Source organism: Accipiter gentilis, chromosome Z (genome assembly GCF_929443795.1).
Source record: "Accipiter gentilis chromosome Z, bAccGen1.1, whole genome shotgun sequence".
In the NCBI taxonomy this organism is placed as follows: Eukaryota; Metazoa; Chordata; class Aves; order Accipitriformes; family Accipitridae; genus Astur; species Astur gentilis.
The window spans coordinates 40,231,798-40,250,451 of record NC_064919.1 but is presented as its reverse complement, the minus strand read 5'-3'; the positions used below and the strand labels follow the sequence as shown (position 1 = coordinate 40,250,451).

At 42.9% G+C, this 18,654-nt stretch overlaps 1 protein-coding gene across 1 annotated transcript in view; it reads right to left on the bottom strand.

Moving 5' to 3' along the window:
* The window catches only part of MFSD14B (major facilitator superfamily domain containing 14B), a 33,985-nt gene extending 25,751 nt beyond the window's left edge, over window positions 1-8,234 (bottom strand). Inside the window, exons 1-2 of the mRNA XM_049796188.1 lie at window positions 7,973-8,234; window positions 7,562-7,621 (exon numbers count right to left, since the gene is read on the bottom strand). Of these exons, the coding sequence (XP_049652145.1) occupies window positions 7,562-7,621; window positions 7,973-8,161 (249 nt within the window). The 5' untranslated portion in view covers window positions 8,162-8,234. The remainder of the gene's footprint in view (window positions 1-7,561; window positions 7,622-7,972) is intronic.
* Window positions 8,235-18,654: the final 10,420 nt, after the last annotated feature.

The following is an 18,654-nucleotide window of genomic DNA, read 5'->3' as shown; positions in this document are numbered from 1 at the left end:
ACCCAACTGGAAAAGCCCTAAGCAACCTGCTCAGGCCTCACAGCTGATCCTGCCCTGAGGAGGAAGAGATCTCCCTGGTACCTCCCCAGTGGAATAAACCTGTTATCTCTCACAAAGATAACAACCAAACTCAAACTGGACTGCTGAACAGACAATCACCCCTTTCTGCCCCCACTCTCCTCCGGGAAATTCTTTCCCGCCAAGCAGTAGGGTCTCCCAGGGGATCCTGCTAGTTGCTTGTTCTACTTCCAGTACAAAGACTACTTTGCAAACAGCACTCACTGTCCCTCTACAGTATGTAAACCAACATTCAAATGCATTAGTATGAAGTTTTCTTACTTTAAAAAATTATCTACAGAAACATTCTCCCCCTACAAAAATTAACTGCTACAAGTACTTTTCTTTTTTATACAACCACCTGCACTGCAATTCACTATGTCAACTGTCATGGTTTCAAGATGTCGTGGTTTCAGCCCAGCCGGTAACAAAGGACCACGCAGCCGCTCGCTCACTCCTTCGCCCCCCTCCGGTGGGATGGGGAGGAGACGGAGGAGAGAAAAAAGAAAAAGAAACTGGAACCTCGAGGGTTGGGATAAAGGCAGTTTACTGGGACAAACACAAAGAGATTACAACAACAACAACGGCACTAATGAAAAAAAAAGTATACAAAAAGAGTGATGCACAGTGCAACTGCTCACCACCCGGGACCTGACGCTCCGCCACTTCCCCCACCGAAAACAGAGACCACCCCCCAGCCCGCTCCCCATTTATATACTGAGCATGATGTCCCATGGTATGGAATAGCTCCTGGGCTAGTTCAGGTCAGCTGCCCCGGCTATGCCCCCACCTCCCAGGTTCCTGTAAAAATTAACTCTATCCCAGCTGAACCCAGGACACAAGAAAACAAAGAACTGAACTATGAGAATCAGTAAAACACTGAGAAACATGCTTTCATGTATGAATCATTCAGACCTTGAAGTTCATGCCAAGTTATAAAGTGCATTCCGATTCCACATTTATCTTCATTGCTATTTTCTTAGTTTCTCCCCCAAGTTCAACCATTTCAAATGCAAACTTTTCCTGGTATGCTTCACTACATCACTATTTAATCATTTTAGCTTATTCTAGCACAAATATTAGGCTACCAATCCATCTCACTACATTATGGATGCTCTTTTCTTCACACGTATTACCCAGGTAGCTCTCTAGGCATATTGCATGTTTACCTAATTTTCAAACAGAAGTACTTAGGAACCACCTTAATTCCAACTGTTCCCCACAAATGCCCCATTTGTTGGAACTGGCAAGAATTCACTCAAGTGCAAAAAGCACCCTGAAGACCTTAGCTGCCTTTGTCACATGAAGCAATCACCAAGTGATTATGTGTATAAACCCCAGTCTAAGACATGTAACTTGTATGCAGTGCAAAAAAATACAGAGAACGCAAGTGAAAGCACTTCACAAAACCGCACAGCCTTTAGCATTTTAGATGTGCCTTGTGAGCTAAAATATAAATCATAACTAATTCAGCTCATACATTATTCAAACTTGTATTTCCATTGCAAAAGAAACACTTTAAGCAGATCTGTAACTGGACAGTAAGATCATGATGCACTCTCTCAAGAAAAAGCTAGGCTAAGTCGTATTCCACAGGTCTCAGAACCACAACTAGTTCCAAATGGAAAAGCCTGCACAGATTTTGTGAAGAGAAATTATACCTTATTAAAAAAATCCTGGAGTTCTCAAAAGAACCTGTACGGGTAAGGGAGATCACATTAATAAGCCTTCTGAAAATTCAAGTAAAGGTACTCACAGACCCTCATCAAAGGCTCTTAATGCAAGCAGAAAAGGGTGCAAACTCTTCACAGGAATTAAAAAGTTAAAAAAAAAAGGTAAAAAAGAAACAGTATAAAAAAAACCAACAATCTTTTCACAGCAGAGGGAAGTTACCACATGAGTCCCAGTGCTCTGTCCTGGGGCCTATGTAGTTCAACACATTCATAACTGAGCTGTAAAAAGGGTGAAAGCAAAGTGACAAAGTTCACTGATGACAAAACGCAATTCACTTTAGAAAACTTAGAGGGCAATGGTGAAGAACATCAGAAGCTGATGGCATCAGTAAAACAAATTAAATGGCAGATTAAAATTAATGTAGATAAATTTAACTAATGCAAACATGAAAAAAAAATTTTAATTCCTCATACAGGATGACTGCTACTTAGGAATGGGATCCTGGAGAAAACCGTTCCATGAAAGACACCAGTTTAGCATTCAGCAGTGGTTTACAAAAGTGTATTCAAAGATACACCCTGTTAGGAAAAAGATTATCATTATATTACTGCATAAACATGTGATGTGCCTTCCTTGCTAACCCTCCGCTTCTAACGTTCTAACCACTTTTATTAGATCTATGTAAAGATCCTCCCTTTTATCCCATGACTGCTTGTTTTGCCCAGAAGCTTTAAGCAATACACACTGTAGAATAGTCTATTTTACAGAAGCGCAAATGAAAGAGGCCCAGAGAAGGATAAAGAACATTGCCAAAGGTACGGAGGAATGCTGAAGTTGGTTCCTCCAAGCTGCAGTCAAAACCTCTGCAGAAAGATACAACTGGGATTTATTGAAGTGGTAGTGAGATGAAGGGTGTGAAGAGAGAACAATTGTCAATGCCTTCTCACACTAAAATGCAAGAAATAAGTAAAGCAGGACCCAAGACAGCAAGTTTAAATTGCATGGCACTTCACATGGGTCTGAAATGTCTTGCCACATCACTTTTTCTGCTGGGAACACATTCCTGCGTAGACTGAACAAATTTATGAAGCAGGAATCTTCTGAGGAACGTAAAATATGAAAACACTATTTCTGGTTCAGTCTTTGACACTAAGGCCATCGAGGGTAGGAAGAGCATCCAAGAGAACAATTGCCATATGCCCTGCCACATTCTGAAAGCTCAGCTTTAGACAGTACTGCATTGTCTAATTGAACTACTTCTTACAGAAATAATATTTAACAAGCATATTACGCTACACCAAATTGCAAGCTGATTTATCCACTGCTCTAGTTTTCTTCCTAAAATGTAGAAAGATGTATGACACTGAGAAATTCCTCTAAAAGCAGACTGCTTAGTTAATTCACATGCTTCTTAATGGGACAGATAATTACTCAAGCTCACTGCCCAGTGGTTAAGTTTGGATCTTCAATACTAAAATACCCAGTCTTATTTATGTGATTTTCTATTGCTCTAGCCTAGCATACTTCTCTCTGGTCACAAAACCTTCCAGACTGCTAGAACCTGGAGGATCAGTACCAGCAAACTCAGAACAGCAAAAATGCCCTATCAGCATGAATATAACCAAGAGTGATTCATTTTCAAAGACAGCAGCTAATCACTCCTGGTAATGGTTCAGAGTCAGTGTTAATTTAACATGATGGGAAGATTCAGAATAACAGTGGTAACCTTGAGAAGACAACACTGTTTATCTCCAATTATTCAGATTTAACAGGAAAAATAATTTTTGTGTGAAAGAAAATAGTGCTCCACAAAGGACTAAACACTCAAACTGCTGATTTGGACAATGTACTTACTACCAGCGATTCAATCTAAATCTTACAAGCAAGAAATTTAAGAAATCAACTTACTGGACAAAGGTGTTTCAGTAAAGTCTCGTAACATTTAATCATGCTGCCTCAGTTTCACCATACTGTATTTTTTATGAAGTATTGCACCACCACAAGTTTTTAAAAGAAAAATGCTAGCAGTAAGGGTAAAAACCTGTAATTCTTTGGGTATATACCAGTTCTGCTCCACTGTGTAAAACAGTTTAATGAATAAAGGCTGGCAAACTTCCAAGATGTACAGTTTTAACATTTCATTTCTAAAAAACACAGAGGTGTTGGGCATTTTATAGCATCCAAGAACATGAAACTAATATATGATTAATTCTCAAGGAGGTACATAGGTGTGTTTTCTCCTTAGATATCCCATTTTGGGACTGCTCCCATAACAGCACTTTATTTAAACAGTACGGTACTGTATATTCCTAAAAAGCTTCCTTAGTATGGCATTATTTTACTGACAATAGGTTGCATAGAAATGAAGTATGTGGTACGAATATTCTGAATGTCACGCTAAGGTTTATACTACCAGTGTTCAGAATTCAGATAGAACAAGATTGCACAACCAGTAACAAAATGTCCATGGCATCATTTACTTCAATTTCTGAAGCTCACTGAAATCTGAGTAATACAGCCAACGGAAACTGATTTAATTCCAGTGGAATTTACTTATACTATTGTTCTTATTAGCTTTGAGCCAGTAACTCAATTCTTAAAGAGTCATTTGTTCAGCATTTATATTTTAGTTCTTCAAATCAGTGAAGCCAATGCATTCAACAGGGTGAAGTTAGTTACAGATAAATCAAAAACCAGAAGCTTCTTACTCCCAAACTGGAGGTGTAAAGGGAGAAAGCCTTGCGCAACCTGACAGACTTGGTCATACTCTTCCACTTTGTACTACTGATCTGATGTGACAAAACAATCAGAATAAAAATTTAAATGAAAACATCCTTCACAGACCAAAGAAGCAGCTCACCAAAATTTCACTTCTGTATTTACTTCTTCATCAGCAGCCCAAAGGGCAAGCTTCCACTTCCAAATGCCAGGGATGCACACCCACTGATACCAGGGAGATCTCTGCAATTACATATAAAGAGATGATCCAGCCCCTCATATTTTAGCCTGAATAAGCTCTTTCAATAAAGGCAGAGAGAGTTCTAGCAATATGACAGCCACATGAGAATCACAGGGAAGTGCAGGAACTGCAGTAACAAAGCAGGAAACAGACTGTTCAGTCAGGAATTGTGAAGCAGACCCTAAGCTGATGTAAGTATAATTGCTTTACTGCTATATCAATGTACAGAAGATGAGGCTAGAGCCCCATGTCCTTCTCTCTTGTAGGAGATGCATTACAGGAACACAAAATCCCTTAAGGGCACAACTAGGAGGGAGGGTGCAAAAAACCCACGCAGGAAGCAAAACCTGAGATAATTCTATAAATTGAGAATATATGTCATTTAGAAGCTAAACTGTCACACTGATAAAACAGCGTATTTTAAGTACTTAAAAGCATTATTTTAATCCTTAATCCAACTTCAACAAACATTCCATCCATTAACAAAAAAACAGGTGAGCACCCTCATCGGTTATGGATTTATTTTCCATTTGTGTTTTACTGTTCTTCAAAGTTAGAGAGAGAAATCAAAGTTCTTTAATTTTTTTAAAGTTTCTCTACCGGTACCCTCCATTTCCTACCCTCTGTTCATATTTAAATAAATTCATTTGTTTTTTCTTCTATATAATGACATCACCCTTTTTTTTACACCATGTCACCCATGCCGATAAAACTGAAAGCTTACATTTCTTAACCAAAAAGTTAACAGGCATTTTCTAGAGTTACCTCCCTATTCTGACTTCAGATTGTGTTACTGCATCATACATATCTATAGTCCTAAATAGGAGCTGCTGTACACAAACCTTGAACAGCAAATATACCATACAGCAGACATCAGCTTCACTTCTTGAAGGAGTCCAACCTGCTTTTTGGAAGACAGAACCATTTCTAAAAGAGAACTGAAAAGACTCCAATACAGAAGTGATCTGTTATGAGAAGCATGGAACAGTCACCTCGGAATTAACTTACGTAAAATAATTTATTTGACTAAGGAATTCTATAGAAGAACACTTTTTTACATCTTCTCTGGGTTAAACACATATTAAAAGCACCTTAACACCTTCATCGGATATGAGTAAGGGACAAAGAGCCTACTGATATTGTTGCCAGAAAACTCAGAATAAAGAACTTATCAACACCAATTTAGTGTAGATAAGCAGACACTTCTTTATTGACGGCCGGGTGCGTGGATGAGTCCTCTCAAAAAACTACGCACACCTGAACACCAAAATCATACACCTTATATTGAACTTATTCATTAGATTTCCAAGAAATGTTATGCATATTCATTAGACTTCTGGGAAGTTATTAGCATATGTAAATGTCCTTTACGCAAGCGCATTGAAGGTCTCTGGTGGTCTTCTAGAGTCCTCTGGTGGTCTCTCATAGTCTTCCTCACTTGTCCGCTTCTTGACCTTCTTCAGGTGATTCTGCACAGTTTGGCCCGTGGCAGGTAACTAACTGGTTTTTGGCAGATAACTACAAGTTGCTTCATAAAGAACTTATCAGTTCCCATTAATTTGAAATTCTGACATCTTATACATTCTTCTAGGTTATAATATACTCCTACTATATGCAAATTATCTTAAATCTTAAGCTTGTTATCTAAGTTTTAAATGTTCCTACTAGATGATTTTGGCCAATTCCTCCGGCCTTGGTACAGGGTTATACAGAGGATTTCACAGCAGCTGTTGGTTGTTGGTTAAATGTGTAAAGTGCAATAGATATATATATATATAGTTTTTGCTAAAATATTTCTTATAATTCTATATTCCTATTAAAATTGAATATGATTAATTCTATCTAATAACAAGTCAATAACAAATCAGTAACAATATCAAACAGATGGCTTCCAGATTATTTTTTTTACATTCTTGAGCTCCAGCCATGATATCACATTAATGCTACACTATTAATGCTCAGCTAAGGATATTACAAATTTGTTTGCTTCACATTAACATAAAACAGTAAACTATCTTCTCTCCAATAGTAGAGATGCTTATCTGTGGGAGAGTAGGCAACACATGTAAGAGATGTTGGCTCCCTGACGCAAATATAAGTGGTTTAAAACTTTTGGCATAAGCAATGCTTTCAGCATATCTACTTTTGTGATTAAACTAATATTAAAATACATTATTCAGGAACACCCAAACATGAATGTCGTCTAAAAAAGCATAAAGAACTAGCAAGTGAGGTTGCAAATAAAATTTACGTGATTTCAACTTGCCAAAAGGGATTTATCATGGCCAGACTTTGCCTAGTTTTGTATCTGTGGCCCTTCAAAAACTGTCAATGACAGGACCATCTGTTTTGTCACTTTGTGTGTTCCCCCGGGTTCCCCTACTCCCACCTCATGCTCTGGGCTCACCGTCAACAACACAGGATAGGTTATATCATCTCAGCCGGGACCATCCTGCCTGAAACAAGTCACCTGTCCCCACCCAGTGCAGAAGGCTCAGGAGATGTCATCTCAGGTCTGTTTTTAAAGTCATCCTGTGAGCATGCAGGTAGAAAGAGAAAGGCTTAAGCCACTCGAAAGACGTTTCTGCTGGGAAGCGATTACGCACCACTGCCACTCTTACAACCTTTCTAGAGATGCTTTCAAGTGAGCGCACAGACGGCTCCTTTCCAGCTCCTTTTATTGGCACAAAGACATCTTAACGCTTAACGCAGTGAAAAGAAACGAAACCGAAAGAGCAACATGTTACTAAAACGGCGTGGTAACTCCACGGTTTCGGCTCACCCAGAAGCACCTCCTAGAACTCCAAAGGAAAACTAAGCATGACGTCCAGGCACCTCGGATTTATATATTTTAAAAGAAAGCTTACTTACATCCAGCTGCTTACAGGTGTCGTCTCTGCCCGGGATAAACCAGTAACGAACGCGCCGGGGCTGGCAGAGGGAGAGAGACCCGGGGCTGGCGGAGACGAGGCGGCGCGGCCGCCGAGACGCCCGGGGCCGGACCGGCCCGAGGTGCCGCCCGCCGCGGCCGGCGGGAACCCGACACACCCCCGCACCCCAACTTCCAGAAAGCTTCCAGGGTCGCGGGGGCACCCGGAGGACGCTCGGGGGCGGCTGCTGGCCCCTCACGGGCGGGGACCGGGGCGGGCGCTGGCCACCACGGGCCGCCCGGCTCGGCTCGGCTCGGCCCGGCTCGCACCGCGGCGCTGCCCCGAAGGCCCGCGGCGCCCGCCCGCCGCCCCCCACGGAACCCAGCGCCCCCCAGCCCCGCCCCGCACTCACCGCGCCGCCGCCCGCCTTCAGGCCGACCCTCTTCACCAGCATGATGCAGCCGCCCCGCTTGGCGCCGCCGCCACCGCTGAGGGAAGGCGGCGGCGGCGCCGGCGCCGCCTCCTCCTCCTCCTCCTCCTCCTCCTCCTCGTCGTCTCCCTCCCGGGCCGGGGCTGGCGGCGGCTCCGGCTCGGGGCTCATCTCGCTCCCACCATCCTCCCGACGAGGCCGGGCCGGGCCGGGCCGGAGGAGAGGCGGGTGCGGAACGAACTGGAGGCGGTCCCGGCCGCAGCCGCCGCCTCCGCCGCGCCGCCTGGGCGGGGCGAGGCCGCGCGGCCACGTGAGCCCGGCGGCGGCGCCCCGCCCCGCCCCGCCCCGCCCCCCGCGCGGAACTGCGGCCGCCCGGCTGGCCGGAAGCCGCGTGCCCGCCCCTCGGGCGAGTTCGAATGGAGGCGCGCGGCGGAGCCGTTAGCGGCTGAGGCGCCGCCGGCCGCCCTGCCCTCGCCTGCCGCCGAGGGGAACTCCTGGTGAGGGCTCCCAGCTCCCCTCGGGAAAGTGAATCTCTTCCAAACTAGCGTCCTGCGTGGCTTAGCCAAACCCTGCTGGGCCCTTCGTTCCCCGGGCGGGTGCTGCTGCGAGCTCCGTTTGCTCTCACCTAAGGGCTACGAGGCCAGCCGGCTGTCGTAAAGAGTATCACAAGTTACCGTAAGAAGTAGCACTGCTTACCTCTCAGTTTGCCCAATGCGCACAAGTGGGGTACTTTGAGATAATGCGCTGCTGACGGTAAAGATTACGGCTACTAACAGACTATTGGATAATCAATACAGCAGGCCGGTCACCTGTCCAGAATAAGCTGTGAACCAGAGAGCTCAAAACGTCTGTGCATGGCCAACGCTGAGAGGCTTTCACGCTACAAACGCTTCCTTCCATCTTGACGTGTTACTGGGGTTGAGCCATTGTTTTTCCTGGTATTTCAGGTATTCTCAGCTAAGTACCAGGCTGTTTGCAGGATCAGAACTTTTCCGTTTGCTAGAATAATAAATGTTAACTTAAAATGCCATTTTCTATTTGCTGTGTGTCTGTTTTGTCTGTGTATGACAAGCTATGTACTTGCTAAACATAAGGCATGTTGTAATTTATCCTCTATGGTACATTACGGAGCAATTTAACAAGTATTCTCATTTAGCAAGGTGGCATGTGTTGACTTGAAAGCATTTATATGACCTTTTTTTGAAGCTCTTTTTGTTTAAAGTAGACATCAGCATTTTAAGAGCAACATTGGATACCAAGAACTAAATGGATATGCAAAATTATCTTTCCTATTATAGAGGGATTAGTAAATCAACACATATTCTTAAAAATTACTTTTCCTAGCCAGCCCAAGACAATCATGTGTAGGATTTCATGCTTCTCTTCCACTTTTTTTGTTCTGGTAGCCTAGAAACTCTTACAAAACCTTTCATTTCTTCAAGAGTAGTCACCACTATGAAATATAGTAATAATTTTGCTCCTTTGAAGACTTGACCATTTTTCTACTGACTTGAAAACCAAGGTTATTCATCCCTTACAGGTCTGGGTGGTTTGGTTTTTTTTTTTTTAATTAACAGGCTTCAAAATACTGAGGATTTTTTTTTAATTCAAACAGCTTCTTCAGTTAGAAAGGGATGAATTTATAAGCCTAATATATCAGCTCTCGTAGGTAGACAAGTTTCTAGCTACCACATGAGGTTCATGTAAAAAGTATTGCTTGAAATCATAACTGTATTTTGAACATTTCAGCGTTAAAATATTTACATATGTCACTTAAGTATTTAATCCAGTTCATATACAAATCAATAGAATGTCTTCCTTCAACTTTTATGGCTGCTGATTGAGGCTTAATAGACAACTACTAGTAATTTTATGTCATTATGTCCTTGTCCTGTACAGAATTTGAAGTTGGAAGGCTTTTGTTCACATGCTGAGCTAGGTATATAATATTTATTAAGAACTGGTTAACCAGACAACTGGAAACAAAAACAAGGAATAAAAAGTCAGTTTATGAAGAGGTGTTACAAGTACAGTTCCTCTCAATTCTGTGATCTATGCTTTTTAGAACATTCCTAACCAATATTTTTAAGCTATCTGGAGGAAGGATTAATAACAAAGGTACAAAGTTTATTACAGAAGGCTCTTCAGCATGATCAAAACAATAAACAGTTGTAAAAGAATACAATGAACTTGAGTGAATGCTAAAATGTCAGCTGAAAGTGTTGATGAATGAAGATAGGTCATCTAGGGGAAAAGAATTCTAATTAGTCACTGGGTTTATAGATCTCTAAATTAGCTATTTCTACTTAGGAAAGATACTAGAAACAGTATAGATAGTTTTCTGAATACTCAGAAGTTGTTAAAAATGAAAACAGAAATTTTAAAATATTAGGAAATAACTAGATGAGAAAAAAGTTGAAAATACTATGTCAACATATCATGACTCCATGAAGTCTGTATGCTGTTCTCATTCCCATCTCAAAAAGGAAGTAATTAAACAAACAAACAAACAAAAGTAGAACGTGGAGGCCAGGATGAGCAGAGTCATGGAATGGCTTCAGTATGTGAGGGAGAGAACTGAAGGAACGGAATGACATGAGAGCAATTAGAAAATCCTGACTGGTATTGCCGTCCAGAAAGTGGATTTGTCACCCAGTGTGCAACGAGCCAATAATCACACACTTAGGAGAGACATTATTTCTTTCATATTTGTGCAAAGATGGGTGCTAGGTGGTAATTCCAGAAAGCTAGCACACCCTGTAGTTAAACAAACAAGCAATTTAGATTCACCCACTTAGTTTCCAATGTCCTTCCCCAAAGTAATTATTAGTAGTCGCTTATCTGCCACCATTTCTATTGGGCTAAGGTTTTCTCCTCTTAGAATTAAAAGTACAGTGTTCTTTTAGTCTACAGCGCATGCTCAGGGAGGTGGGGGATTAAGTCTTTCAGGTCTTGAATTGAGTTGGTGATTGTGATCTCCCCCTGCTGCCTTTCTTTTCCCCTAGTTCATGTTTCTTTGGCCATCATTGGACCTGCAGTGCCTTCTGGAGCAGGATGTTGCTTCATTTGTTCAAAGTAACCAGGCCTACATAATGAAACTATTGAGTAAAGGTCCTCCTTAAAGGACAGTGAATCACGTTTAACCCTAAATTGAGCAGGATCATCATAGTTAGGCCATAACTCAAACATATGACTACAGTATGGGGAAAGTGTCTGTGATCATTACTTGATATTCTCTTATAATGCAGGAGGGGGAGGCACTAAATGGAATGGTCAGGTAAAAAGTTTAAAACAAACAGAACCCAGTGTTTTCCAGGCAAATTGTCATTAAATCATGGAACTCATTTCCACAGGATATCTTGGTTCAGAAGTGCAAGTGGTTTAAAAGGCAATTACACAAATTTGTAGAATAAAATTCCATTAAGGGCTATTAAGCAATAAAAAGTTCCGAAGCTGCTGGCTGCACGAAGGTGGGTGAGCTGGTTGGAAGTTCCCTCTGCTGCTGCTCATATTTTCCACTCTTTCCGTAAGCATACACTAATGTCTCAGAACCAGGATAGGTGGAAGTTTAGTATAGCTCTGCATATCTGCTCCTTCATTTTAAAGCTTGATTCTTGGCAGCCTTACAGACTCAGAGTCTTCGAAACAGAGACCACAATAGCACTGTCTGACCAACTTTGCAAGTGTCCAGCAGCTGGTCTGACAGAAGTATAACTGCCCCATTTGTGTCACTGGGTGTATATGCTCTAGAAAACTGATGATCATTTGTATGCCAGTGCTGATAATCATTGTTACTGATCAAAGAAATACCAAGGACTACAGAATCATTTGAATGCAGAAGGTGATGGTGTTGGCTGGGCCGAGCTTGAGAAAGCAATCCCTGTAGTTTGTGAGAATGCTCTGTCTTGGCAGGGTGCTGATGAAGATCCTCTCCCTTGGTGAGCTGTCAATAAAAACAACTTGAATGCTCCCATCAATGAAGCAAAAGTCTGTAAGAGGTGAGCCAGCTCATTCTGCAGGGTAGACACTTGCTATAGTTTCTGCATTCAATCTGAGCTATGTGTTACAATAATGTGAGCTATAGGTATTATGGACCACAAACAGCCTCTTCTTACTCCATATATTACAGTTCCTGGTGAGAAGAGTTTAGAACCAACAAGCCTTCTTTCCTCTTCAATTTCTTAGTGTTACTAAAGGCAAGAGGAGCAAAACCAGTGGAATGCACCCATCCTGCAACTTAGCTGTGTACACTGCCAAAATTCATTACTGGTTTGCTCAAATTCATTATAGCCTCATCCCCAACTTTAACTACACTAAGATTACTTTCTTTTATGCTCTTGGGCCCCCTTGTAATTTATTAATTTCCTATGATGACAGACAACTTTGAAGGAAATCCATGCAACCTGGGTACTCCAGGGACCACTGACCAACGCTACTTCTACATTGTACTTTTCTACCTATAATCACTTACATCTCATAAAACTGGATACTTATATTTTTGTCCACATTATTACTCTTAGCTTTCTCAGAGCTCATCCAGCTAATACAGTAGATAGTTCCCTGCATGAATCAACCCTTTATCACTGACAAAATAATCATGATGGTAGCAAAGATAGTATACTTTAAAGAGAAGTCTGGTGTAGGCAAAACCTGGGAATCTCCTGCTTTTGTTTGACGGTCTTTACTAACATCAAGTACTCAAAGTCAGAGTAAGGAACAGATCAAATCCTATCAGCTATTAAAAAGGAGTCCCACTAGGTGGGGTTACAGTTTCAAAGGAAGAGTATTTTCTAATCTGGTTTGAGGACAAGCATTCTTTTGCTTCTTACTTTGTTCAAGTTACCTACATAGTTCTATGCAATTAGAATATATTCTTTTTATCTCTTCAGTTCACCAGTAGATTTTTTTGACCATTCTTATGTTTGGCACAAGCTATTGTAGCTTTATCTGAGTAAATTATTGATTATTGTTGCCACTGTTCATAGATTTCAGTGGCTGAAAATCTGCTACATTTGTTTGTTTTTTCTTGTCTGTCCCTAGCACTACTGCAGTACCGTTTTCTATGCTACTATATAGCAATTACAGAAGAAAACTCTGGCACAAGTCATCTTAATTTGGAATTAGTAACTTCGTTAGTGCCATAATCTATGAACCATTTGGAACAGAGGTTTTATTTGTTTATTCATTTTTATGAAGAAAGACTGGTTAGCATAGGGGTGCCCTATAACTGGGTTCAAATTCTGCTGAAAGCAAATACTAAATAATTACATTGAATGTAACTAATAATTATCTTCTTAGATCCTTGTTACTGCTCAGTTTAAAAAAAAAACTTTCTCAAATGAGAATTAATCAAATGTAGTAAAAACTGAAAGGAAGAACGCATACACACAAATCTAGTGAAAACACATTGAGATCAATAGGCAAAATTAGTTTTTGACATTGCCTGGTTTGTGATCAGTTAAAAACTTATATTAATATTCTGGTACCATATTTGTTGTTATTATGCTTAGCACACTTTCATTCCTACATCAGTTTAATTAATAATTATAGTAATGCCTTTGCATTTTACACTTTAAGAATTATGATAGAAATCTCAAGGGTCATCCCTATTCTAATGAGGTTAATTGAATTTGATTAGTACTAAATCACTTCTATCTATGATTTTTAATACAAAGGATAACAAATGAAATTTAGCTTTTAAAATCGGGGGGGGGGGGGGGGTGTGTCGAATCTGGACAAGGACTGGAACACAGGGAAATTAAGAGTAATCTAGTGATAATATCAAATGTTGTGAGTTCCAGTAAGAGGTACTGGAGAATAAAGCAACTTCTAAAAAAATATCTAAATCTTATCAAAACCCTGTTTTCAAAAGTGATTTTTAACATCTTCCTTCCCTAGCCATAGTATGAGTTCTATTTTAGTTCAAATTCTGAGAATGGAATTTATGACAATACCATGAACCTGCAGGGATTCGGTCATTAGACTACGAGTAAAAAGAACAGGTATAATGGGTGAGTTGTATATGGGATGAAGGCAAAGACAAAAATAACAAAAGAGGGTGTTTTCACTTCACTTTCAGCTCACTGATTCTCAGTATTTAAACTTTTTTTTTTTTTTCAACAAAAGAGATTTCTAGCTTGGGAGTTGTCAGAAGTACTGTCATTTCTTGCATGAAACAATAACAACAAGCATAATAAAAATACAACAGCAATTTGTTTTCTTCAAATTCTTTAAGTAAAATAATTGAGTTCATTAATACATTTCTGAACATTCTTGCTGAACTTCTTAACAATACTTTTTTCCCCCATTGTTCAAAGATGGCATTAGCTAGTAGAAACTGGATTACAGAAGAGGTAATTGGAGATCATCCAATCGCAAGATATGTTATGTTAATTTACCTGTTGCTTGCGAGATGTCTTCAAATTGCATGCCTGCATTACACTATAATTCAGCTTTGATGAGATTTCTGTTTGTGTTGCTACATTTGCTTGACCCATGAATAAGAAATTCAGCTTTTGCTTATACTTACCTTTTTTTATTTTTATTTTTTTTTGCTTGAAGCTTAGCATTAATGAAAAATCACTTGGCCCTCATATGTTGTAATATGTTGGGATTTTGATCTTTTGCAGTTACTTTTTAGATCATGCATTTAGTACAGTTATTGCACAATTAAGGTGTTTAGCATCATGGTTTGATCAAAATCTGGTTTTGTTTCCAAAAATTTACCTGCTCTTACCACTAGTCAGGAGCACTTACATAGTGAAATAATGTATATGTACACACCTAGAAAAATGTTAAATGTATAAACTGCATAGTTTCTTGGGTCTTTTCTGAATGAAGAATCCCATAGCCACATATTATTTTACTTTATTTGTTGCAGCAGAGTACCTTCACTAGCATTCAGGAAAATTAGGTTCAGGAAAAATGGGTCACTGAGATTGTATTTATTTTATTCCAAATTTGTATGTATAAACGTTTTTCATTCTTTGATAAATTTCACACAAAAAATGTGGGTGCTGCAGAGCTGCTTTTGTTCACGGCTCTGGGGACCTTCCAGCTGCGTGTAGAAACCTAACTCTATCACAGGATACTAGATAATCAGGTGTAGAGGTATAGGATAAGGTGTTTCTTTATGGTTAGGTCAATATCCTTGAGAAAGTTGCAGCAGTCCTTGGCTGAGTGGTAGAGGACGAAGAGGACAGGAGTGTGCCAAGATCTGCTCATGTCCCTGTCTAGGGCTGAATCTGTCAATGGCAGGAAAACCACCAACTGAAGCAGCCACCTTCTGTTGCCACCGGTAGCCCCTGCCTCCCTGCCAGGGCTCTTCCAGACTCATACCAAAGCTGTCCATTACATGCCTTCGTGATGAACACAAGACACCAATCCTGGGGCAACACTGCTGGCCACCACCAGCATTCTAGCCACACTGGCATAGCCACTACCTCACTAGGGCTAGTCTCAGGAGCTAAGCCCCAGGGTACCCAGTGAAAAAGGGCAGAGAGCTCCCTTTGCCCATGGCTTTGGGGAGCTTCCAGCTCCTAGTAAGAAGACCCCGGGGTAGGGGTTGGTGCTGCCTTACCTGTCCTGTAGGCTGTTGTCAAGTACTCATTGGCAGATGAGGAGAGGACAGGAGTGTGCCATGGTCCAATGGCTTCCCTTCCAGACATCCAGCTGCAATAGAAAGCAGCCACCGTCCATCACCAAGGGCAGCCCCTGCCCCAGTGCCCTCCTCAACCTGCTCGGCGTGGAAGGGAGCCGTGTGGAATAAGAGGTGGAAAATGATGGGCCCACAGGAAAATCCAGGTTGGAAAGGATGCCAGGGAGTTCCCTGTGCAACCTCTTGTTCAAGTTAGCATCAGCAAGGAGTTTTGGAGAGTTCGCAGATCCACCCTTTTTTAAAGCGTTGGAAGCATTTTTGCTCAGTGCACGTGACTTCTGGTGAGGGCATGACTGGCCAAAGCTATTTACTGGGGATTTGCCTGTGCCTCCTTTTTGGAAAGAGGCTGTCCAGGCTTCCTCTTCAAAACAGGCTCTCAGGTGCTGCGCCCAAACACCAATTCCTCCAGTGCTTCTGCCTGTGGCCAACTGTGCTGTGCTTGCATGGCAGTCTGCTTCTGGGCTGCTCCTGGAAACACAGGAGGACTGGGGTCTGGAGCTCTGCTCTCCTGACAGAGATCAAGCCAAGGCATGCACATCAGCAAGAGGGCCTTGTTTCTCCAGGGCTGGGTGTTGCCATGCAGCCATGGCATCTCCAGAAGAGCAGAGCAAGCCCTGCCTGCCTGCCAGGTACAGTCTGGTCTTGAGCTGGAGGAGTTGGGCTGCTGTTGTAGAGAAGTGAGAGGGAAAGGCTGTGACCAGTGTGACTGGAGAACAACTGGAGATGTCTGGGTGCAGAGGCACCAGCAGGAAGATCCATCAGGGCTGGGGCTGTCAGCATGGCCTGCATCCACGGCAGCTGGACGATGCTCAGGTCTTTGGGACCTGCAGCCTGGCAGCTGCTCAAAAGGCTTGGACAGCACCACACTGGTGCTTGGAAGTGGGAGGCTGGGAGGACATGAGGTAAAGATCTCTTGCAGCAAACCAACAAATGTTGCCACTCTAGTTGCAGCAAAACAGCAAGTTAATCAAAGATGTTAAACTTTCATTAAACAAATTCATCGTACACCCCAAGAAATTCTCCCCTTGGCTTTCCTGCACTGCTGAGACAGCGTTGAAAAGTATGCCCTACTGCGGGTAGGTAGGTCCTTGGTTTTGGGAAAAAAACAGCCGCTGGAAAGCATCTGGATGTTTATTGGGTGCAACAGCAACAGCAAAGCTGAGCTCGCGGCACTGCTCTGCTGATGCACTCATAGGCTGCAGCTGCTGGGCTGGGCAGGTGCTCTCCTGTGCTCAGTGGGGTTCGCTCCCAAGAAGTGTTGGTTGCAGGAGCCTACTAGGAGGAGAGCCCCAGAGCTGTTCCCTGCCTCTGCGCTTCGTGGCTCCCCACAGGCCCCCTTCTGCCAGCAGAGGGGGTGTTGTCAGTAGCCGAGCTGTGCAGGTTGTCATGCCGCTGTGGGCATCTGCTCCAGACCCTCTCTCTGACTGCATCCTTCCAGTGGTGGGTGGACAAGGGGACCACATACTCCTTGTAGTCATTGTCTGCTTGCACTGAATGCAGGAGCAGGTCAAAAGGCTGCCTGCAAAGCGGGCACCTAGCTCTGCTTCTGGCCCAGTCCTTGATACAGGCAAAGCAGAATGGCTGGAGGCAGGCAACCATGTAGGCTGCATCCTCAATGTATCCCAGGCAGATGGGGCACTGGGAGCATTCTGCTGCCTTGTTAAGCCCTGCCAGTGGCAGCTGGATCGTGCCGCCATCCCTCGCAGCAGAGCTGCTCTCCTGCAGGTCTCCCTTGGTGCCCAATGCCATGTCCTGCCAAGAGAAACATGCAAAGTGCTGGTGTTTTTCTAGCACTGGCAGCAGAAAAGTAAAGAAAGGCACAGAAAGCTGTGGGAGAGGGGAGATAAGGGGCCCCTGAAGGGTGTCCTTGTGGGCTGGAAGGCCGCAGCAGCAGCTGCCCTGTGACATGGCCACTCCATCGCTAGGCCTAGTGCCAGGAGCTCAACCCCAGGATACCCAGTGAAAAAAGGCACAGAGCTCCCTTTGCCCATGGCTTTGGGGAGCTTTCAGATCACTGTGAGACCACCGTGGCCTAGGGGTTGGTGCCTCCTTATCTGTTCTGTAAACTGTTGGCAACTGTACAACTCAGTGGCAGAGGAGGAGAGGACAGGAATATGCTGAGCTCTGGTCCCTTCCCTTCCCAGTCATACAACTGCAGTAGAAAGCAACCTCTCTCCATCACCATGGGCAGGCGCTGGCCCCGTGCCTTTCCCTCTCTGGCCTTGCATACCTGGCTGCTCATACGCCACGAAGCATGTATTTGGCACTGCCTTATCTGTCCTGTAGGCTGTTGCAAGCTTTACAGCTCATTGACAGAGGAAAGAGAGACAGGAGCATGCCGCGGTCTCGTGGCTTCCCTGTCCACACGTTCAACTGCAGTACGACGATGCCACCCTCCATCACCATCGGCAGCCCCTGCCGCCTTGCCCTCCCCTCCCTGCCCCATCTCACCTGGCTGCTCATCTGCCAGTCAGGGCCGGCACTGCCCTTTTCATACCCATCCTGGGCTGGCATTTTCACCAGCTTCCACTGCTAATGTTCTACCTGCAATGGCACCACCACGACATCTCCAGGGCTGATGCCAGGAGCTGGAGACTGCCTTCTGTGACACCACCAGGGCTGGTGCACTGACTTAGTTCTGCAACACTATGATATGGCTATTATCTTCCACCACTGAAGTTAGGAGAAAGAAATCATTTGTATTTTAAAAAATGGTAATGCTGGAGATGGAAATTAATTAGCTGCAGTGGAAATTTGAAGAACAGCAGATCACCAAAGTTTGAAAAAGAATGAAAAGCAGCAGGTCCTACCCACTGCCCAATTTTAAATATTTATGTGATACCTGATGCTGAGATTTTTTTTCTTTAAAAGCTAAATTTTGGAAGAAAAATGCTTTTTATTTTGACTGAAGGCAATATTTCACACCTGTGGAATTAAAGACATGTACAATGCCAAACTCTGCATCCACAAGTGGCTAGCAGTGCTGAGGATTTTTCAGCATAAACTG